Consider the following 24,408-nt stretch of genomic DNA (forward strand, 5'->3'; position numbering starts at 1 on the left):
AAATTGAACATGCAAAAATTAGACTGCAAAGCAAGATGGTCAAAATACTTTTAAGATTTCTGAGAGAACTCTCACAATTTATTATCTATTCTTTTCCTTATACAAAATTTTAAAAATCAAAAAACCCCTATCTTCTCTCTATGACAACAAACCATTTGCATGAGCCTCCCATGAAAATGTAGCTTTTCAACACTTCTCTTTGAGACTTAGATGTGAGTTTCAAACATCTTAGATAAGATTTTATCCCCACTGAACAAAAAATGGTGTCTTTATCTGGAATCTACCAAAATTGTCATCTTAATATTCTTTAAACCAAACAGAAGCTAACACACTACCATATAACTGAGTCTGAAAGTGCAAAAAAAAAAAAAAAAAAAAAAAAAAAAAAAAAAAAAAAAAAAAAAACTTTTAAGAAGTGATTATTTCATTTCTGGACACTTTTCTTGATGCAGATTGTTTTAACTATACGAGAAAGGAATGCAGGTTTTGCCTTTTTTATGAGAGGAATAGTCAAGGACATTTGTTTAAAATAATACATTATTTTATTTTTTGAGTTTTTCCTATCTGGCTGCCCTTTTCAGTAAGCCATGGAATGTAAGTGTAGGAAAAATAAGTGGGTTCTGGCATTGCAATGCAGACAACCCCTCCTCCTCATATTCCAGAGATCCATGAAACACTGCCTTTGCAAAATCAGTTGCACAGTGGTCACCCACTCTTTCTGTTCCAAGATAATATTCATTTTTCTGAACACTGACATTCCTGGGATTCAAAAGATTCTTCTGTATTTACAAGTTCTGAGCCAACTTTGCAACAATTCAGAGTGTAGGGTAAATAACACATCTTATGTCGTATTTGTTATAGTACAACAATTACTTTTATAATCAGATATTTTCTTCTTACAGCAAATGTGTAATAAAACAAAACAAATTGAACAAAAAGCCATGAATGAAACAATTGCCATCCAAAAATATACTGAAAAAGCACCTAATTATTTGGTCATTTGAATTGTTCAGAGTCAATTTTCTAGCTGTAGAACCAAGCTCAGGTGTGCTGGTTCACTTTTTGGATATATATAAAAGAAGTCTGTGCTATAAAAGTGGCATTTGTGAATTCAAAAGACTTCAAAAGCAAAGGTGTTTCAGAGGGGAAGGTGGTGCTATGTTTGGTGGCCATCTTCTCTGTAGTCTTATTCTGCATCTGATCTTGACCCCTTTGCCATATATTTTCCTATATTCCCTAGAAAAACACCTTTGAAAGGAAAAAACTCAATTAACAAGCACTATCTACTTTTATACTAGCATACTTGAAACAAAATACAACCATTTGAAAGAATTCAGGACTATTGTTAGGCTAAGTTACTACTTAAGTTTAATACTAACTTGACAATTGAAGGACAATCTGGTTATCTGTTTGCAACAGTTTGTTCTACAGGTTAACATTTTAAACATATCTGCATTTTCTTCTATATRTTTTATAAAAAGTTCAGGTGCTAATATACACACAACCATTAGAATCTTAAATAAGCAAAGGGAAAAAAGACTTTGCTACAACTTATTTTTCCAATCTCTCTTTGGATTACTCTACTTTTTACCTTATGTACTTATATTTTTCCTTTATAATAGTTTCTACCACAACTGCCAGTCTAAATGGTCAAATTTATTCTCTTAGCTGTGTATGATGTTTGAGACTTCTAAATGCTAACACATGCTGGCCACAAGGACGTCATTTTGTCTGTCTCATTCCTTGATTTACCAGTTATTTTATGCAACTGCTTGTAGTGGATAAATGCATGACATTTAAGTAACAAATAACAGTGTCAAGTGCACATCTCACTGTCAAACATGACAGATGTCCCTATATACTTTCCTCTCCAACCCTTTTCACTCCTTGGCTTCTAAAGCATAAATCTCAGAATGGCAACTGGTAAGAGCTAGAGACAAAAATTTAGCTCAGCTTCTTTCTCAAAAAGGATTGTGCTTAACTTACCATTATCTGAAAACTACTAGGGCTAATTTCAGGGTATTTGATTGGCAAAATGACTTTTAATTTTGCTATCTGAATTCACTGTCCCTACTCTGGTCCATAGGCAGAAAAGCCAAAATTTGGATAAATTGCTTAGCCACAGCCATTGCTGTAACTCTAACAACCCGTCCATTGTGGACTGGAACTTTTTATATGAGGAAGCCGTCCTTCTGATAGCAGTAACTCCAATCGTCTCCTAGGGAATTTGCCCTGAGGAGAGACAATAAATTCAAGCACTAGACTATATCTCCCATGAGCTGGTAATTCCTAGTTTTTCCCAAGGGAAGGCTGGTTTGACTAGAAAGAGGAAGCACATCACAGATAAGATGTTCTGCTCATCTTCATGCTCAAGTCCTTATCAGAGAGCACGGTTCTTAAGAAGCATGCCCTATGTGATGAACATGTTTTAGTCTTGGACATAAGGCAACAAGACAGTAACATCTTCAGGCTATCCTTTCTCTGTCCTAAATTTATCCTTTCATTTCGACCTCGTTGACCTCTATGAAAGGGGCAAAAAAAATCAAATAAAAAGAGTGTTGACCTTCCATCTGGTTCAGTGGCCTCCGTTAAAATTTCTGTGCTCTCCACATGAGGCAATTCCCACATGAGGCTTTCACGCTGTGCAGTTCCACAAAATCTGCCCACCAAGAAAAATCCTACTCTAAAAATAAGGAAGGATCTATTTCCTCCCAGGATTACCTTTGGATATAAGGAAATCTAAACAGTTGTACTTCTCCTCTAGATGTGAATGAGGAACAAGGCTATSGATCCAGATCAAACACTGAATCTTTGTCCAATACTAAGAAACAATATTAGAGCTCTTCACTAAAAAAGTGTATATATTATTGTACAGCAGCTGTAACAACAGAGCAATGCACTACTGTGAAACTATTCATTATTTCTTTGAAAGGATATGATAAGCATGAATGAAAAACTGTACTTAAATACTTATGTATTATACTACTAAGGTCCAGTCTTGCATACATTTCATGAGTGTTAAGTATTTCTCCTAGTAAAATTATTTAATAGAAGTATATGCTTCTGTATTGTTGAATTGAATCTGGATATTAAATCACATATAGTACTGTCAATCTCAAAGTAGACTAGATGCAATTTACTGTTACTTTAATCCATTGTGTCAGATCACAGTCACTGCACTGTGACTTTCAGACATGACCTGTATGTTATTCTCAGAGCTTTGAATTTCAAAAATCAAGTAATAAAACAGAGGCATAAACTTTTACTTGAAATTGTCTTCTAGAGTTACAAATCTTTAAGTAAAATCTCACTCGTTCCTTTTCTCTAGCTACAGTTAATATACCTAGAAAAATCTGTATAATAATGTGTAGTGGGTTTTTGATTCCAATAATATATTCCGATATGTTCTAATGAATGGGAGTCCAGAAATCAAGGGTCCTATTTTGTAGTTATTGTTTTGGATAAACTTCTGTGTTTCTCCTTCAATTAATTTTAACCATTAAGCAGCATAATAATTAACTGCAGGGATTTCTATCTGATTTCATAATTATTTTGATAACTAATTTCAGTTCAGAACAGCCACTGAAGAACATAGCATCAGTACAGTATCTATCTTAATACTGCACTTAAATTTACTGTATAGAATAAAAGAAACTATGGTTGGCCAAATAAGGATTTGGCTCTGAATAATAAAAGTATGGCAAGTCCCATGCCTACAGAGTTAATGAATTTCATATTATTTTTGCCATAGCCTCAGTAAATATGATGTACCAATGTTCTTAAAATGCACCTAATACATAGAGAAATAAATGGAGGATTTAACAGAAGAATTACACAGTTTTTCTGGATTTATAGCACTGAAAATGAAATGAGAATATAACCCATTTCATACGACAGGCTCCACTGTCAAAACATTAAATTGTTAAGAACTAGAGCCCTTGATCTTCTCAGAAGAGAATCATGGGATCTTACCCATCCTCACCTCGTTTTATTGCTTTTTATTACCTTGCTTACACATCAGGGTCACGATGCTTTCCTACAGACTTCCTCAGAAAGGAACAGGAGATAATAATGATGCTAGAAGTAGAGCTGTGTGCACTGAATTATACCTGCTATTAAAATACAAATTTTGTAAGCAGAACAGCTGCCATGTGCTTACCTTTGATTTACCTTTACTGTAGCAGGCTCTTTTAGTAGCTTCGTCACATTGCCACTCCACTGCCTGTAACCAACAGAAATTAGTTATAAATYCAGGGAACACAGAAATAGAGAACTCTGAGATATCCAAGCCCACATCCATGCAAGGTGCTGAGGGCATACTCATGATTAACCGTGGATGGTTATAGTCAGAATCACCTTCTAAGCTTCTTCCTCTTAGAAAAGTAGTTCTGCTGTTGACGGATTTTGAGYCTCCTACCTGAAGCAAAGCTGGCTGTCTCTGTCTAGATCCACACTTCCCCTACAGCAGCAATAATCACATTCACATTTGACACTATTTACTCTAATTTCTGAACTGTCACTCCTCTTCAACAGATTTCTTGAGTCTGCCAGGACTGTTTCACTGCATGAGTTAAGTCCAATTATTTCCCTGTTTAACATTCAACAGCTATGGATTACAAACACCATGATTCAGTGGACCAGGTCATACGCTTTGTGCTATTATCCCAGTACATGTAGATACCTGACTGCCTGTATACGCTAGGTGACCAGAGAACCTTTTAAACCAGTCTGCAGTCTCTCGTCTCAGTGGTGCCCATCCTTGTGTTGTTTGCAGGAAAATGAAACAAAGTACTTATCAGGAAGAACTGAGATTTCCAAACTAGCCCCTGTAACCTAACAATTGAAACCACATATTTACCAGGAAATTATGAAAGACATCAGATATAATATAGGTAATTTTTTGTACCTACCTAAAAAAAAAAGAAAGAAAGAAAGAAAGAAAGAAAAATGAAAGGCTCTTTAAACAAAGGGGAAACGTCTATGCAGTACTCTAATTTGCTTTTCAACAAGCCCAAGACTGAGCTTTTTCATGTCAAGAAAAAAAGCCTTATAAAACTAACACTGTTACTTCTCTCATTACTTCTCTTCTCCCGCCCAAAGCCTTCCTATCTAAAGCATTTGCTTTTGCAGACTAATGACTACAGCATATAGAGATACATTGTAAACTTCTGGAAAAATCCATGTGTGAATGACCATTACATTTATAATAAACTGCATCCAGCAGCAGGAAAGAAATCTCACATTGTGCTAGATAAAAGGCAGTAAGGGCTCAACTCTTTCCAGTCTCATGCAAAAAACAATTTATCTCCATAATGCAAAACCCACAGCAAAAGGCTACTCTTGGCTGACCAATGTCAGTTCCCAATCCAAGATAGCAGGACAGACACACTGAACCTACATGTCCCATAGCATTTAATGCAAGTATCTGATATTGAATAGGCCATCTCTAAATTGCAGGTTCAGATGCCTGGAGAAATACAAGAGCTAGAAGTAGGAGGTCAGAGGAGAAGATTCACTGGAATATGGGTGCTTAAAATGCAATGCAGGTTTAAAGGAAAGTTCATGCCACAAACAAAATGAGAGGAATATGCCAAGCATAAACAATAGTAACACAGATAACAGAAAGATTGGACTGAAGATGAAATAAGATTATCAATAAATCAATTTCCAGTGACAAAACAGCCAGGTTTCATTTGGTTCAGAAGTTCAAGGTAAAGGAGTAATTTGAAAGAGAAAGATGTAAAAGACAAAAAGTGTACAATGTCACAACTCAGGCAAATTAAGGATATTCCTTAGGTGTTGAAGCTTTTTGGAAATGAAAGGCCAAAGACTTTGGGGAGGAGAAACTCCAAAGTCAAAAGTGATAATTCTTCAGGTTTCCATGCAATTGGAGAAAACTATGCAATGCCACTCGGCAAGCAGGTCAGGAAACCACTAACATTATTATTAGCATAACTGAAAAGAAACTCTCCCTGTTTTCCTCTGACATCCATGAAATGGATAGATTTAACTACAGATATGAAATATTAAAACATTCTATGACACTTCTGGATASAATAGCAACAGATCCAAGAACCCAAACAGGATAAATGATTGTAACTAAATACATGGATGCTTGCAAGTTAACCAAAAGGCAATATTTCTGGGAAAAACCTGTTGATGACTGCTTATGTCAAAGAATGTTGTCTGGACAATAGAAAATAGATGCAGTCATGCTAGTGATGAAGTTAAGGACTTTCTCCGAACACAAGTGTTCTTACAGCCCTACAAGGTCCTGATGAGCTCCACTGCAGCAGGGGACAATAAAAAAGCAAGTTACCAATGGAACAGATTATAAAGGCATCTGAAGAGAGCAGTGTAGTCCAAAATACTATACTGTGTGTATACAAAAATTTATATAGATGATTTTTTCTTTAGATCTTTAGGGGATTTGTAGGAATCTTCCACAAAAGCAAAATTCAGACATGCAACAAGTTCTGCTGATGAAGAGAGAAGATAATATAAAACATATCACAGGTAAAATAGACCCTCATTAATGGGGAAGAAAGAGGAGAAGTGTCTTGAATCTTTCATATATAAAGACAAAATAGAATGTCCCAATATAATAATAACAATATGATTTTTTCAGTAGAAGATTAAGACTTTAAAGTTTTAGTTCTGAAATATTAGACTGACACATGCTAATTGTATTATTTTAGAAAACAAATGTAAAATTGGATTAACTTAAAAACTGCTATTGTCATCTATTGCTAATGTTAACTGACCTATTCTCACTATTTACTAATACTTCCATGAAGTTCAGAAGAGTAGTGCAAAGAATATGATATGCATACCATGTTGGCTATTTGATCCATTATCAAGACTTGCGGACAGATCTTAAGTTTGTTCTGTTACGATCTCTTTTTTCTTACATTGCTTAATAAGTAGCTCCAATTTTCATGTGACAAAATACAACCTTCAGTATTCTGTGTATTGGTTTTATAACTAATATTTTAATTCTATCTAATACAGAAACAAAGTTCATTGAATCAAATTATAGACATTCAAGCTTGTTTGCTGTGGGGAAAGAGGGAACAGAGAAAACAAGAATGGGTCATATATCAGCTACTGCTACGTGGTCTCCACCACTATCATACCTGGGTAGGTAAGGAATAGGTTTAACAGCAGAGCATCATTCTGTCTCCGATAGCAGGCTGACACTATTTATATGCACGGTATTTATAAATCCTTCAAGTACCTCTATAAAGCTAATGTCTTGGCTTAGTTTGCTGTTTCTCAATCTTCAGCATAATTACACTTCAGTAGACATAAATAAACCTTAATTCTCTAACAGTCAGCAGTATCAAGCATCTGCAGTGGGATCTTTCACCCTGAGAAATGCAGTTGGTGTGGTCAGTTGTGAGCGCTGGACTTGGTAGGAACACTCACCCCCTGTACTCAGGTCACAGGTCATCTTTGAAAAAACACAGGTTGCTTTCCTCTGCCAAAAAATATATCAAATACAAAGCTCCATACAGACTTGACAGAGAAATCAGACTGAACAGAAATGTGTCTTCGGTGCACATTTAAGTCTAAGTTTATACTCAAGTCTCAAACTGATGTGAGACATATTTTTGTAAAAGCTCAGGTGTAAATTACTGTATCAATGTTTTCAGACTTATATCACTGATGTTTGTAAAGTATTTCAAAAACTCTGTACGAAATTCCCCATGGAAATTTCAAGGGATTGTGGGAGCATAGAAATTCCAGAGAAGAAACAAATTCCAACACAAGTTACAAAATGAAACTATTACCTTCAAAATGAAGAAAAATATATGTGCACACCAATCAATATTAAGTAAAAATTACAATATTAAAAATAATCATATTATTTTGAATAATAAACGTATCTTCTCTGCCTACATCAATGACAGTCTTGCTCAAAAGTTAAACACTTGTGTTTTTAGTGGGCAACCTAAAAGAATGCAGAGCAATTAGTTCTGATGGAAACTGAAAGAAAATCTCCAGTCTAAGCAGACCTATTCAGATACCTTAAAAAAGCTCTGAAAGGTAATTGTGAGAAGTGTGGAAGCAGTGAACAATGTTCAGGTGTTTCAAAAACAACTGTCAAGGAGTCCTCTTCATGCCTAACATGGAACAAGATAGTCTGTTCTCATGTAAGACATCTGGAGATCCCTTCAAAACTAAATTGTTCTAAGATTTTCCAGAAATATTACAAACTACAAAAGCACAAATAAAAATCTAAGCTATGAGCTGTTAAATTCAATATAGGCACTTCATACAGTTATAGCTTTAATAACTAAAGTAAGTCATTTGCAAGGTATGAACATAATCTAGAAAATACTGGTCAAACAGAACTTCTATCTATTGCACGAGTTAAGGTAAGTACTAGTTACACTTAYAGGGAAACAAAAAACACGTGGCTTTCATCTTCATCAGTGGAAGCTGCATGCATAACTGACTACACAGTCAGAYCTCCTGGAATAACTATGCTCCTATGGCTAGGCAGATATTCACAAGGTATGTGTGTAGGGCTACGAAGATGATCAGAGGAMTGGAGCATCTCCCCTRCGAGGAGCRGCTGTGAGAGCTGGGCCTGTTTAGCCTGGGGAAGAGAAGACTGAGGGGGGATCTTGTCAGTGTCTATAASTGTCTGAAGGGATGATRTCAAAGGGATGGGGCCAGACTCTTCTCAGTGGTACCAAGTGACAGGACAAGAGGCAACAGACACAAACTGAACCATAGGAAGTTCTGCCCGAATATGAGGAGGAATTTCTTCCCTGTGAGAGTGACAGGGCACTGGAACAGGTTGCCCAGAGAGGTTGTGGAGTCTCCTTCTCTGGAGATATTAAAAAACCACCTGGATGCAATGCTGTCTAACATGCTATAGGTGACCCTCCTTGAGTGGCTGGGTTGGACTAGATGATCTCCAGAGGTCCCTGCCAACTTGAACTGTTCTGCRATTCTGTGTAGGTAAGTACAAATATATATGTATTTATATATATGCACTCTTTTAAAGTGTAAAAACAGAATGTACTATTACATTTCACAGTAAAAGAAGTTAATTAGTCAAGGACTAAAAAAATGAACAGAACATTTCAGACAGATGGTCCAGCACTCCTTAGGCAGATGGCTCTGGTAATTAGATACTGGCAAAAATAGCATTAAAGAAGATGGTTTAATTAYATGGTGCCAAAAAGTAACAGCTACATGAAATTTCCTTTTTTTCTTTTTCATTATCTGTTTGCTTTCATCTCTCATATGATGTATTTAAACAATACTTTGGAGAGCTGGGCTATAATGGTAATAAATGTAATAATATATGTCAACAAACATGAGTAATGTGGCCTTATTGTTCACATCAGGCCAGCAAAGGAGCAGCTTCAAAACCGCTGTGACTTGTCTGGCTAGGATTTCTTGCAGCACACATAATTAGCTCCCAACAAATATGTACGCTGGAGTTCACAAGCTGAGTTTAAAGAGGCCATAAAGAAGTGGATCAGAACAGCAATTGTGAAGCAAGAAGGAAGCCACAGAGACACATACCAGCCAGACTTGAGCAAGAAATAAGCAGCAGTAGAGGTACTGGTGGGTTTGATGGTTACCAGGAATTTTAAGGTGTGTTTTGGTAAAATGAAATCTCTGCTTCCAGCAAATATGAAAATCCACTTAAGAATAATTTATACCTCTGCACACTTCAGAGGAAACATTTTCCTTGCTTTCTACAGAGTCACGCCATTCCTTCCTAGCAGGTCTTACTGCTGGAGTGGTGTGCTGTCTTGCCAATACACYTCTGATAAAGAGTTAACTTCAGAAAGTAGTCATCCTTTGTGGAAATGCTAGAAAAAAAGATACTGAAAAAGAACTTCCCTTTAATAGAGGTTCCCCTTTTGGCTCACCCAAAAAGGAAACCTGCTTTCTGGRGACCAAAGGCATCCTTAATAGATCCTCTTAGGAAATAATAGGCCCACACTTTATACAAAATGTCCAATAAGATATGGACAACTTTACTAGTTGGTTACATTTATTGCTGGTACCTTGCCATCAATCGTGACATGTAACAGCCAGTTCTTCTGGGAACAATATGATGCATGTTTTCATTTATTGAGATCCAGCTTTTATTGCTCATCCATAGCTAGAAAATTATAGTGAATATATATATACACACACACACTATACTATATATACTTATGTATATATACACTATATATATATATATATACTATATATATATATACACACACACACATATATATAAGTGAGCAGTCAAATTAGGCTTGAATTTTATGGGGTTAGATATACACTACAAACTGAGAACCCTCAGTGAATAYGTAATTCCATACTTAAACCAGGTAGTATGTATAGCTTTACATGGCTTTGAGGATAAAGCTGATTTCAGCTGAATTTTGTTTCAGATATTCTAGTTTGAAATATCTAAATAGCAAAAGAAAACCAAACCAAACCAAAAGAAACCAAACAAACAAACAAAAAAAAACCCCACCGTATTCAGGAGAGAAGTACATAGATGCATTAACTTCCACCAATCCATGAGGTGGCCAAAGTTTTAGTAGGTCTACTTTATTGACTATGCAAATAAATAGGCATTGAAAATTCTGTCAGAATTGATACGCAAAAATTAAGATAAAAGTTAAACATACTAGAAAATAATTTAGCTTTACTAAGACATTCACAAACTCACAGTGYTGGGCTAATCCACTGACTTTAATGAGAAAAGACTTTGTCCAAGAYTGAACATTTTCACAGATTTGCCCAGCCACCCACTTCCACATTCCCTCTTTGTGTCCTGCAAAAATTTCTACGTGACACCAAGTATCTTGTTGGTTTATATTTAATAGGGGCAGGTTTACAAAGCAAAGCTTAGTTCCAAACTTGGATGTCAAGCGCTCAAAACCTGAGCATGTTTGGAATCAGGGTTTTGKGTCCTGCTTATGCAGAGCTATTCAAAAAGACAAAACAATGTTACAGTAGGACTTTCAAAGTTGTGAATGCTCAAYCTGATGTTTTGAGGCTTTTCTGTTATTTAAGCACATTTAATGTAAATGCAGGATTGTGCTGAAGGGGTAAAACAACACAAAATGTTCTTGCATTCCCRAACTTGGCAGACATTCAGCACGTAGGAATGCGGAGATTTCATAACACAGTTTTAATGCACATTATGAAATTATACTAGATACAATAAATTTAATATATTGTCTAAATCATATGTTAATCCTTTAAGATTAACATCTGTGTTAGCACAGCAAATTTAAAGACTTCCCTGCTTCTGGTAAATCAGATTGATTTTACTAGGCTCCATGACCTTTTGAATTGAAAGCAATGTTTCAATTTATTTTTTACAAATAGTGTGGGAAACCTATCGATGGTTATGAGAAAGTCAGAATTCTTTTTATTTCAAGGAAGGAAATGCATTTCAGTGTAATTTCATTCCCTTTATACCTCTCGGTTAATTAACAGAGTAAATGGAAAGAAGAACCACATTCTGATAGTTTGGACCTCAGATATCAGTAAACAGAAGTTTATTTTTCCGTATTCCTGCTCATCAGCTCTCAGAAGCATGGAAATTGGAAAGAGGAAGGAGGGACTCGAAGGTGTGCCATGACACCACAGGTTATCCTGTAGTTCAAAGCAGGCAGGCTAGCACAGYGTGTTAAAGCAGCAGCCCAGCCTCCTCGCTTCCGAACCCCAAAGCAGCAAGGCAGGATTTGTGCTTCACAGGGCTCCGCGCAAACCAAATGCCTTCCTGAAACCTCCTCTGAGAGGCACTGCCAGCAGGCTATGTCCTGCCCCAGGGACAACAAAACAGCTGCATTCTAGCTTCCAGATGCACGCTTACAAAAGTTAACAAAGCAAGCTGTAAGATACGGCAGGGAGTGAAACCATAACGCCTTCCAAGCAATACTTCTGAAAGAGCTGAACGCTATTCTGCATGATTCAGAATAGAGAAAGAAAAAAAGAAGTCTTTGTATTTTATACGTACGTATGCAATTTTGTACATAATGTCTTATTTCCAAGAGAATAACAATTCTACCATCATTTCTGTTTATGTATTTTTTCCTTATTTATTGAAATAAGTAATAGTTTTGCCATCAGGCTTTAGTGGCAGCAAGCTTGATTCCAATAATAGTAGGTACATCTAATTACCATGTCTATGGATACATCTATAGTTCTAGAAAAACCACTACAGAGTTACTTATAATAATATTTAAGAAATAGTATAAAACTGGCATCTTGCAAGGCAGAGAAGATTGTTGAAGGAACTTTAAAAACGGACATGAATAAAGAGAGGAAGGGAAGAAAGCATTTTGATTAAAACTAGAAATATGTAAACAACTGAAGGTGAGAAGATTTTGGACAGATGAAAGCAGAGGGAAAGCAAAATGCTAGGGACTAGTAAAAGAATTGTAAGAACAAGTTCGTACAGTTAGTATAATGAAAAGACACTGAAGAAACAAATGGTTCAATAGCAGATAGACACAAAAATGAGATTTTCTACATCTTCCTGATTAAATAAAATTACCAGAAAGGTGATTTTTGAAAACAAAGATAGATTTACTTCTTTCCTTTTAAGAAGAATGCACAGATAGGTACAGCCTTTAGAAAGTGGATGGGGCAAAATAGAATAACCTGAGAAAAACACCACCTAATTTCACARGAGTTGGCAACAGGCTTGATGGGAGCATGACTGGCAGGTTACTCAGAGAAAGCATAAACAAGATAATCTGCATTTTGATCATCTTTAATTTAAAATAATTAGATTTTCATTTGACCAACAATAAAATAATCTGAGAGAAACAAAATTGCAGGAATGTGAGGAAAATTAAAAATTAAAAGAGGCACACAGAGATAATATTGTAAGCTCTGGAGAAAGGCAAAGAAAGAACAGCAGACCGAGAAAAATATTTTAATACACAAAACAAAAGACGTTTATTAAAACAAGGAAGCTTGAACCTCCAGCTTTTAGGAAAATCACTGGAGTGTAGCAACATAGATAAATCACATAGAACTCAAGCACGAGGAAGACAAACCGATGAAGATCAGAACTAAGATTAGTATCTGCTGACAATACGAAAAGGCCTTCAAGAGAGCACCACATATTCCAGTTGCAATGGAATGAACAGAGGGAACAAGGAGGTCAGTAATATAACATTAAATCATAATTTTATTTTGAAAAGTTGTGATAACAGCAAGGCTAAGAAAAAAGTTGAATGTAAGTTCATTTTTCTTTGCTTTTGATAAAGTAGAAGCGAACAGTTTGGAGTCACATCAATGACCCATGGAGCATTTCACCTGCACATCGCGTTAATCAAGTGGTTAATTACTGTAGGTTTGTGCCCTCAGGTCATCTGGTACTAGCTGTGCAAAATGAGTGCGTAACTTCTATCCAATTTCTAGAAGACAAATGTTCAGATCAAAAAAGAGCAATAACTAGCTTTTTTCTTTTGTAGATGCAACTGAATAGCTGCTTAGAGAGAAAGACTGTCTCTGACAAGATCATCACCATCTTATCTTAATAAATTTTATAGTACGCTTTCCATTTCCTGAGTATATGAACTCAACGAGTCAATTGGATTCTCAACAGTGCACACTTTAGAAAATAATAATTAGTTTGTAATAATGTTTAAAAAATTAAATTGATTAGTCATATTTCATACTAAGATTGAATTTTTATAGATTTAATAAACTATAATAATAGTTGTTAAATAATAGTTGTTAAAAAATCTGAGAAATCTGTTACAAATGATTACAAATGATTCATCTGTAGAAAACAYTACTGATACCTGTATGAGCAACCTATTATCTGACAGACTGAGTAATCACCTATAACAATATATTGACCATGTATTAAATGATCAATTAATCATTCATTAGACTACTACTGAACTTTAATAAATAAAAGATTGGAATTGGAGGATGGAAAAAACAGAAATCTGCATGAAGTCTGGCACACAGACTGCAAAAGCTGTATTTGATATTACTGCATGATCTATAGCATTAGAAGATCACAACAAAACAAGGGAAAATTTTAATTATTTTTTTTAATTTTTTTAATTAAAAATGGATGCCTCAATGTATCAGACTTTCTGGAAAGAGTTTTACTGACAAGCTCCTAAATTATTCTACAATCACAGAAATTTGGCAAAAGCTTCCAACAGCATTCTTTCTTTGCAGTTTTTCCAGTAGAAAGCAAACAGATATTTGTAAAAGCCATCACACTTCCCAAAGACCCATGTCTAGATATTTGACTAACATCTTTGTTGGGGCTTTTCTGAAAGCTATACAGAAGGTGGCGGTCATGGGAGAACTCACTGTGCGAGGCAAAACTGCTTGTATCACAAGATCCTCACCTTGAAGAGTGACGGGGGGAAAAAAATAGATGAAATATGCTGGAAAGGTCACAGGCCTTTGGAAATAATGACAGAAACCTTAAATCTCAGATTATACCAAGAAAGTCAAAGAGAAGGAGCCCTTAAGTTTAAGTGTTAAGCGAATATTTCCTAAACTTCAGTGACACACACAAATTTTAGCAATAATTTCTCACGAGAAGCCTAATTGAAGAAATTAATTTCTGAATTAGCTGTGTGAACTGCTCCTCATCTTCCCATGTCCTCTTTTCCATTTTTCATTTTTTAAAATTATCTTGATTGTTTCAGTGGAAGAACAACACTGTACTTCTGTATTTTTCTCCTAGAAGCTGAAAGCTCAGTGGGGATGACAACAAAACCAAGATAAATAAAGCTCATTGAACAGGATGCCCAACTATTAATAAGTCACTATTAATAAGCCATTTCAATGCAACCACAGGGCTCTTATTTCTTTCTGCAAATGCTATCAGCCTTGCCCCACCAAATTATATCTTTTTAACATTTTTTCTCCTGGTGGATATAATTCTTAGCTTTCTAATACTGGTAAATATTGGAATGTAGTATAGCACTATAAACAGAAAGCAACAATAAACTCTTTTTTATTTTAGGAAATTTTCTTTAAAATTCTCTTGTGCTTTCCTGCTCAAGCAAAAGTCCTTTGAAGTCAGTGTTCCAAATCCCAGAGCTTTTACTACAGCAAAACACTCTGAAATCAAAGGGAGTTTTGTCTAAGTGCAGAAGAGAGGCTAGAAAATTGTAAACATATCCAAAATTCACCGAAGAAAAGGTACTACTTTTGCACAGTAGCTTACATAGGGAAACCCCTTAACATATGCCCAGAGAACTGAGGAACTTTAAAATTATATCTGATGCCATTAACATACAGTAGTTATTTTCCTGTGAATAGACAGATTGGCTTGAAACTCAGACCAGTCTATTCTGCATGCATTACAAAGCTGCAAGAAGAGAAAGCTCAGAATGAATTTGCTATTATAATTCTAATGTATGAAAAAATAAAGATTTTCCACATTAAAGTGCAGGGAGAAATATATATTATTTTACAACAATTTAATGGCACAAACACTTGCTTAGCATTCCTCTGCAATATTCACTCTGATGCACACCTCAAGCGYTCTAGATCTTTAACAGCAATCAAATCAGAATTCACAGTTAGTTAAGAAATTAGACTCATTATGTTTTTGAAAGATATTGCAAGATTTTAAGTGACCTTCTGAATAGTCTGCCTGTCTCCTTGCAGATCCTCTGTGACACAGAATTTGGTTCCAGGTAGGCTCAAGAGGTTTTCCYCAATGAAGCCTACTGAAAATCAAGCAGTTCTTTTATCTAAATTAAAGGAACAGATAAAACTCACAGCCTAAGTTTCATAGAGAAGCTAACGTGTAGAGGTGATTGTTTCACTCTGAAAATATAATGGCTACAAATCCAAAAGAATTGAAGAAGAGGAGGCTCAAAAAAGAAGAGGGAATTCTTCTGAAGCTAGAATGTAAGCAAGACTATTGCCTTCTTGGAGAGGATATTTGAGGCCTCAATTCAGACAGAYCTAAATAAAACTTTCTTGTAATAACTTTTCCTTAAAGTAAGTTTCAGCCCTGAATATGCAACTGCTTTCAGTATACAGACCCCTGGAAGGTTTGGGATCTTCAAAGAGAGAATGAAGCTCTGCCTAAAGTTCCTTACACAACTAGGATCTACATCTATGTTACAAGAAACAGAACTTTTCAAAAGGACTAAAACAACAATTCTTCCTCAGTCATCTTCTCAAAAATAGCAAAAATCTTGGTCAAATTTGGATATTGCACTAAATAATATAACTTGTAACATAGGCCTGTAATTGTTCACAACACAGCCTCCAAGACCAAAAAAACAAAAACAAAAACAGTACCTCCACAAAATATTGCAAAGGGAATATTTTCCCTCCTAAGTTCTTTGAGAAGGCAGTAAATGGTTCATGCCTGTTCACTTTTGGCAGTGGTCAGTTGGTACCTCAGGGAACTACATTAAACAGGGGAATTCATCAACTGTCCAGGTCAGCGAGGTTATGCCAGCCCATGGAAATGCCTGACGTCAAGTGTGCCAGTGAGCATATGTGTGTGTGCGCACGTATAAACTATATATGCCAGATTTTACATAAGAAAGTAGAAATGGMTAGCTATGCAGTGAATTCCTTCCACAAAGTACTTAAATAATGCTGAACTTATGTTATGTACTTCCATGCCATGAAAAAGTTGCTGAGGATGTTCATATCCTAGCAGATCACTGCCCGTAGCGTTCCCTTCGAAAAGAAGTCCCACATCTGCTAACACTATCCTAGCTCTCAGTCTTGTGTGTTCATCATGGTGCTTTGTATTTAGATACTTCAAATATAAATCTGTGAGTGACTGGTGAGAGAAAATGGAAAGAGAGATAGAAAGAATGAGTCTGTATATATGACACGCACATGAGAATGTTCTGGTAACTATTGCATGTTTATTTATTCCAGATTCTTTCGCATCTTTCTTCAGTCATCTCCAGGCTGCCATTAAAATTTGCCTTGATTTAATCTCATCTTCTTATACCCAGAGGTGCTTTGAGCTCCACCATGTCAAGATTTATAACATATTTGAAGCCAYTAAATAGGAGGATCTATTTAAACTTATTTCTGCCACAGTCCTCCAGTAGTAAATATGCCTGTGGGTCCAGCGGACCTTCCTTGCATTTGCTATATATAGTTGATCTGTACATATGCTGTGCTATAAATAAGGAAGTCTCAGAAAAACAAAGACCATTCTCAAAATCTAACCTGGGCAACATTTCTGGCAGAAAAAGGACATGTCCCAGAAAACTCAAGGAGATGGTGATTTCAGTCAGTAGCAATGTTGCGAATGCATGCTAAGAAACACCCAAATTCTAAATACTAACTCCAAATATTGGCAATAATGTATGGAATGCATCTAGTCAGTGGTTTGGGCATCCTACTTCATCAAGCTAATGCACAGACAATCTTGAACCTCCTTAAAAAAAAAAAAGAAAGAAAGAAAAAGAAAAATAAAGGGGGAAAAAAAGGAAAAATAAAAGAAAAAAAGCATTGCGAATTGTACCAGCACTAATRGTTAGTAGTACTACCTGAAATCAAAGACTTACTTTGCTAGAAGTCAAAGATGGTCTCTCAGATCACATTTTACATATAGAAAGGATATAAGAGGAGGCAAAGGTACACAGCAGTGTCAAGAGCTGCCCAAGGTCAAAGCCAGTGGCAGAGGTAATGAGATGTACACTGCAGAATCTCGTACAGTGCCTCTGGCTGAATCAAGTGATCCTGGCTGAACTGTGATTGCAGACACTGTGATTTGTATCTTGGATACTCCAGTCTTTTGCTGGCACAGAGCAAAAGAAATTACAGAGAAACAAGATGTGTGCTATATTTTAAAATTTAGAAAATAGATTTTACTGCTTTAAATGACTCAGCACAGTGAAGGTAATCCTATGATCATGACAAAACGATGATCTTAGCAGCTTGAACAAGCAACATCCATATCAGCAGACCTCCCTACACACTTTTTTCTTTAATCCAATATGATTTTAAAAGTCACAGCTCTGTAAGAAAGCACTCCTAGTAAATCCTCCAAAATCTGTACTCTGTGAAGTTAGCAACATCGGACAGACAGATTTCAATGTGAGTTGTACACAAACAAGGATCAGCCTATGGGCTGAGAAACAGAAGCAACAGCCAAACAAAACCTGAATGTCACTGAATTAGAATTATATGGGTGTATGTTAATTTTTTTGCCTGGATTCTGCATTTTTTTTGTAATACTTTACATGCTGCCCTTGTCAAATCAGCTAAAATCCAACATGATTATATTCATTCATGATGCTCTGAGTTTGCCAGAAATTGGCTTGGGGGTAAGGGAGCAAGGAGTGTCCTTTTCACCATCACTTTAGCTCCTATGAGTATTGATTCTGATACAAACTTACTTTGGTTATTTATCACTCCCCCAAAATATATGCATGTGCCTATTCTTACACAATAGATTGGATTATACTGAAAATGATAATGCTCCATTATTACAGATAATATTTTTATGGCTAATCAATAGGTCTAACCAGGCCTTTAGTAAATAATCTGTTTCTAATTCTTCTCAATTATTTGAAAGAATGAAAACAAACTATTTAAACCTTTCTTCTTCTAAACCTCTTCTCTATCTCTTTCTTCTTCTACATATGCAATTACAAAGTGAAGAAAGAGAAGATAATAACAGAAGATTGTTTTTTGATTTCTATTCTGTGCTCAACTGGAAAAGTATTCTGATTTTCAAAGTCACTAGAGAGGTAAAACTTAGGCTTACATAAATTCATAATCATAATACTATTCTGGGTCTTTGATTTTTTTTGCTTGTTTTTCTGGGTCTACTGACTACATATCAGTAACTTGACAGGAATGGTTAGTATCCTCAAGATGGAAAACTCAGTTGTTCTAGCCACCTGTACCAAAAATAAAGTCCTTGCAAGAAGGTAATGAATTCTTAAAATATAAACTAATAATAACCATAACAACAGCAATAACAAGGGAAAAGAGGTATTCCAACATAGGATAGGTATGTGCTACACTTGACAGCATTGATTGCTCCTCCTTACCTTTGCCTTTTTGGAACTTACTATTCAGGGAGGAGAACACTTGAAGCACAAAGGTATTTGCAGACTACGAAAGGAGCTAAACAAAAGCTAATCTTAAGCAAAAGCTAAAGCAATAAGCAAAAGTAGGAAGAGAGAGAGTTAAGGCTTTAGTTTTTGATGGTTTTCTTCTCCTCYTTTTCTTCTTTCCTAAATCCACTCCCAACAAATTACTGCATTGGACTGAGGACAGTTAGGAATTATTTGTGTGAACTCCTTCCTTCTAAACATACCCATGAGCTCCTCTACAGTGAAACTCACTCTGTTAATTAGCATATTTTAACTAACTAATCCAGTAACTCACTGAATGCCTCCTAAAGCTCATAGGACCAATTTTTCAGGATAAGGTAGTCATAGTATCAATAAAATAAGTAGGAACTTGTTACAATAACTGGATAGAGTATTAAATGTTTAATAAACGCTCTAATTACATACAAAATCATGTCTGACGCTGTGTTAGTTGAAAGATACAACGGTATCTTTTTTTTCTAGTGTAGACAAGGCTTGTCCTGCCTTACTGTTGATAGAATGTCAGCTTTCTAAATGTGATAAACTAAGCAGGAATCTCAAGCACCACTTGACTGTTGTTCCTATTTTAATGAAGAGAGATCGGTATCTAAAAAATCCTGAGGGTATAATATAAACCTGATGCCAGGGAGAGCCCAGATAAGAATTCTGACTTGGCAACAAGCTAAACATAGTTAAAATGCATGCTTTCAAGTCCCTCCCACTGCCACCACCACAATAACATCTCTTATCAAAATCTGAGCATTTTTAGAAGATAGGTTCTCCACAAATGCTACTCCAATTCCACACTGAAACATACACTCTTAAAATTAAAACAATGCAATAAGCCATGCATTTCAGTGGCTGGCTGCTTCCAGTTTACAAGAGATGAAGGCATTCCAGTACACATGGAACTTGGAAGGAATCTCTCTCACATCTTAGTACAACAGACGAACACAATTTCAATTTTAGTCCCCAAGTTACATGTTTCCTACATGCCCCCTAACCAAAACACCCCAAGGGGAAGCAGGACTGGATGAAAAGATGGCGTGTATCCTACACAGGCACCAGTTAATAGTGCTGGCACTCACAAAGAATAAATATGCTGTAGCCTTGAAAAGGCTTTTCAGGGTTACAGCATCAGCAAGTATCAGTGTATTACTCAATATAGGGTCACGGCAAATGGCATGAATCATCCCCAAAGCAGCAGCTCTAGGACATAATTCTACACATACAAGGACTCTTGCATGTACCGTGTAGTTAAGATGAAATAGTGAATTCTCCTCCAAAGACAGGATTTTGGACCACAGGCCAATCCAATGTGTACTTCTACCAACTGAGTGTAGCTATTTGTGTTGCCTAAGTACAAAACTCAGAACTTACAGGAGTAAGTAAGCACCATACAGGAGACTTTGCAGACAAAGGGTCAGGAACCTACTCGTCATTTTACACATTATCCTGCTAACTCAGAGRTCTAAAAGTGAAACTGAGAAGTCAGGGATGCTCTCAGGATTTTTCTTTATTTTTTTACCTCTCCCATACACTCAGCCTTTTCCTCTCCAAGATACTTAAAATTCATATGAGTATTCATCATAAATGATCCAAGTAAAATTTAAAAAGATGGAAACACATTATTTTGCTCAACAAGTAACTTTTTCARTTTTGTGGCATGGTTTCATGCCCCACCACCACCATCTAATCATCTTGCAAACACAAGTTAAGTTTAGTAAGGAAATACATTTTTTAGTTCGTGTCTTAAAGCAAAATGTGAGGGAACTTCCCAGCCTGCAAAACATATGTAAATAAAACAAGATCACAATTCACAAAAATTAATATAGTAGCCTATGACATTATCATTATGATACTGTTGTTTAAGTAGTAACACCCAACTCCTTTTTAGGCTGGTAGTTACTATTAGGTTAACAGTAGCAGTTAGTAGTAATAGTTACTTTTAGGCTAGTAGTTACTAGCTTCTATGCAGGAACAAAGAAAGTAAAAAAACAAATCCTGCTTTGAAGAGCACAGCATTTTAGAAAGGTAAAAGCGGAAGAGCAAGAGATCAGCTGTCCCCAAATCTAGAGGCAAATTGCACCAGGGAAGACAGATGAAAGAGCAGAGAGGAAAGAAAGCAACCACCTACCCCTTCCAGCAGAAAAAATACACAATGGGCCACAGTTTCCCAGCTTAGAGCACTGACTGTCATACATGATAGATGTCTTTTGGTCTTTTCTGGAGGGAGATGGAAAAGTTCGCTGAAAACACCTACACAGGGACAGTAAGAGTCCAGTTGAAGTTAGATAGAAAGATGAAGACACCTGCTGAGATGACCTTCAGGAACACCTTCAGGAATGATGTTACACTCAAGAAAGAAGCCCCAATACTATGGTAGCAGGTCAATGAGGAGATGGAGAGGGAAATAAGCCTCTGTTGGATTCTCCTCATGCTAATGTAAGGGAGCAGAGAAACCAACAAAAAGGGAAGAAGTTGGGTGTAGTGGCAAATGATTTGATCATCAGGCTCAAAGAAAACTGTGACAAGCTTTATTAGTGGGACCATAGCTCATAACATACATCAACTTCAAAGTAACTTATGGAAAATTAACAAGGATAGAAAGGAAGAGAGAAAAGGGGAAACCTCTCCCTGGTGGGGAGAAGTGTGTGTGAGGAGGAAGTGATGAAGATCCTCAGATGAGCATCCTCTCCAGTGCAGCAGGTAGTCCCCTCAAACACTTTTCTCACAGTAACAACACAGTTCTGTCATTCAAAGTCCCTACTGGTTGTTTTTGCTTAAGATGCTACTAGTGCTGTGATTGACACACAGTTGATCAGGTGCTGGTATTGCATGCTGATTGGTTGAGGTTGGCACAGATATATTTTTGGGCAATATTTATTGGATATATAAATACCGATCATCTACCGCGCTACAGACTAGGCTTTAAAGTTATAAACTGAAATCTACAAAGGAAAGGGTGAAGCCATCTCAGTAAGGATTTGGAGACTAAAAGCTACATGTGAAGAGACAGAGGGAGAAAAGCGTGACTTAAACATCAACAGCAATCACTTTCCACCAAAACAAACAAAACAGTGTTTCAGAATCTGCTAGTGCAAGGCCACAATGATAAAAACACTTGCTCCTCCATTAATACTGATGTTAAGGCACTGACGATCACAGACAGTCACAGASCCGCGATTTGCAAAAGGGCTGCAAGGCCACTTGCCTGTTGGGAACAAAGTTGATGAACCACAGCAAGTGACTAGGCAGGATCTTCATGATAATGGAGGAACTGGTGGCTGTGGTCTACCTAGGTACTTACAACTTGCAGAAGAATAGAAGAGGGGTTCTGAAAGCAAAATTGAGGTTGATAGGGGTCAATCTCATTCTCAGCATTTTTTCTGCAAACACTATGGGCAACAATCACAGAGCCTCAGTATCCTCCAGGAGATGACAACATAGAGAAAGCAATAGTCTAATAGCAAGCAAGTGACAAATGTTCAAAACAGATGCAGAAAAGAGATCARTCAAAACAGTGATATACACATTTTGCACAAATGTTAGAAATCTAAGGAATAAGATGGAAAAAAATGAACTAGTTGAGCCCTAAAGGATCACATTGACCTACTATATCAATAAGAAATTTTGTGGAAGAGAAGGTGTGGCCAATGAACTATAAGGATTTAAAGTACATGAATATACATGTATGCTGATACACATATACATACAGGACAGTGTGCTGTGCTGGTGGAGGAATGGCATTCTACATTGAAATTTATTTTCAAATCAGATTAACGAGCTAATTACAGCAAGGAGAAAAACAAAATCCCTGTGGATCAAAATTCCATGTTTACATAGGAAAAAATACGGTTCTGGGTTTTTTAAGAACAATTATTTGACTAGGATGATGAAATTCACTGCAATATTCTGAAAGAAACAAAAGATACTATGCGGTCAGAAAGTGCAGCAGTAATGGTAGGCTTCTGAAAGGTTGGGTAAGCATCACACTGAAAACTGGCAAGAAGAATAAATTTTTAAATACAAATCAAGATCTTCATGAAGCAACATGGGCCCCATGTGTGAAGAAGCAATTCTAGACTTGGTCCTCAGCAGCGTGCAGGATCTGGTGCAAAAGAACTACTCTACAACAGCAACCACATTGTATTTAGATACAGCATCACTGCAAGAGCAACTAAAGCTCCAAATCCACTAGTGTGTGTTCAGCTTCAAAATAGGAAACTTTAGTATGAGGAATTTTGAAAAGAGGAGCTAACAGAGGCAGCTAAGAGTTAAAATTTTATAGGCAGCATTCAAGAATACTTAGCTGGAGACACAGGACAATGAACATCACCTATCAAAAAAGACACAAGTGAAAGGGCAAAAGTAAACTTGGCATGGATTAACAGCAGGACAGCAGAAGGTAATAAAAGGAAGAAAGCATCTTTCAGAAAATTGAAGCAGTGTCAAAATGAGGGAAACAGAATAGAGCAAAAGTCTGCCAGGCTAAATCTAAAAACCTAATAAAGTAGACTAAAAAGAGCTTGAAAAACAATTTGCAAAAGCCATAAATACTACTACTAAAACCTTTTTCAAACATATTAGGACTAGGAAGCTTGGCAGTTTATAGAACCAGTATGTGATCAAAGGAGTGATTAAGATAAAGATAAAAGAAGACAAAGTCATAGCAGATTTCCCTGCTCCTTCTTCCCTTCCCCAAACCTCGAAGTCATCACAGAAGAGCTCAAAGAAGCTCTCATGCCAGAATGGGGGTGTCCACTCATCAAAACTTCCCCCTTAAATCACAGTGTTGTTACAAGAAGTTATGGAATAGATATACAAAATTAAAAGAAACAATTTTTTCAGGCCAGTTATTTGTCCAAGAGATTTACAGGAACTCAGAGATAAAATTGCTGAATTATTAACTACTCTAAGCTCTAGAGTTCAGTCTAGAGCTGACTCTGAGTTAGCTTACAACTCCTTTTGTACCTGAGGACTAGAAGATAGCAAGTGTAATACCTACTTTTAAAACRGGCTTGAGGAAGACCCAGAAATTATCAAAGCTGATGTCTTATCAAAAACCGTATATATGTAACAGAGCAAGTGAACATAAAGATGCAGTTCCTATTCCTCACTGGGGACTTCAATCATCCTGACAGTCTTCTGAAGGGCAATTAGCTGAGTACAAACAATCCAGGAGATTTCTGGGATGTACTGATGACAATTCCTTGATGCAGGCAACAGATAAGCTAGCATGAGAAGATGGTCTGCTGGACATTACCTGAGCAAGCAGGAAGCGAACTAGGAAAGTCAAAGCTCATCTAGATTTGACACTAGCAAGGAATGTGAACAGCACCAG

General features: G+C 36.4%; 1 protein-coding gene across 3 annotated transcripts in view; it reads right to left on the reverse strand.

Annotated features, from left to right (window-relative positions):
• The window catches only part of SEMA5A (semaphorin 5A), a 304,442-nt gene that overhangs the window by 138,906 nt on the left and 141,128 nt on the right, over positions 1 to 24,408 (reverse strand). For all 3 annotated transcript variants that reach the window (XM_085307061.1, XM_085307059.1, XM_085307060.1), the window contains exon 6: positions 4,160 to 4,222. In XM_085307061.1, coding sequence (XP_085163187.1) covers positions 4,160 to 4,222 — 63 coding nt within the window. The remainder of the gene's footprint in view (positions 1 to 4,159; positions 4,223 to 24,408) is intronic.

The sequence above is a fragment of the Rhea americana genome, unplaced genomic scaffold, assembly GCF_003343005.1.
Source record: "Rhea americana isolate MKP2758 unplaced genomic scaffold, rheAme1 scaffold_251, whole genome shotgun sequence".
NCBI lineage: Eukaryota > Metazoa > Chordata > Aves > Rheiformes > Rheidae > Rhea > Rhea americana.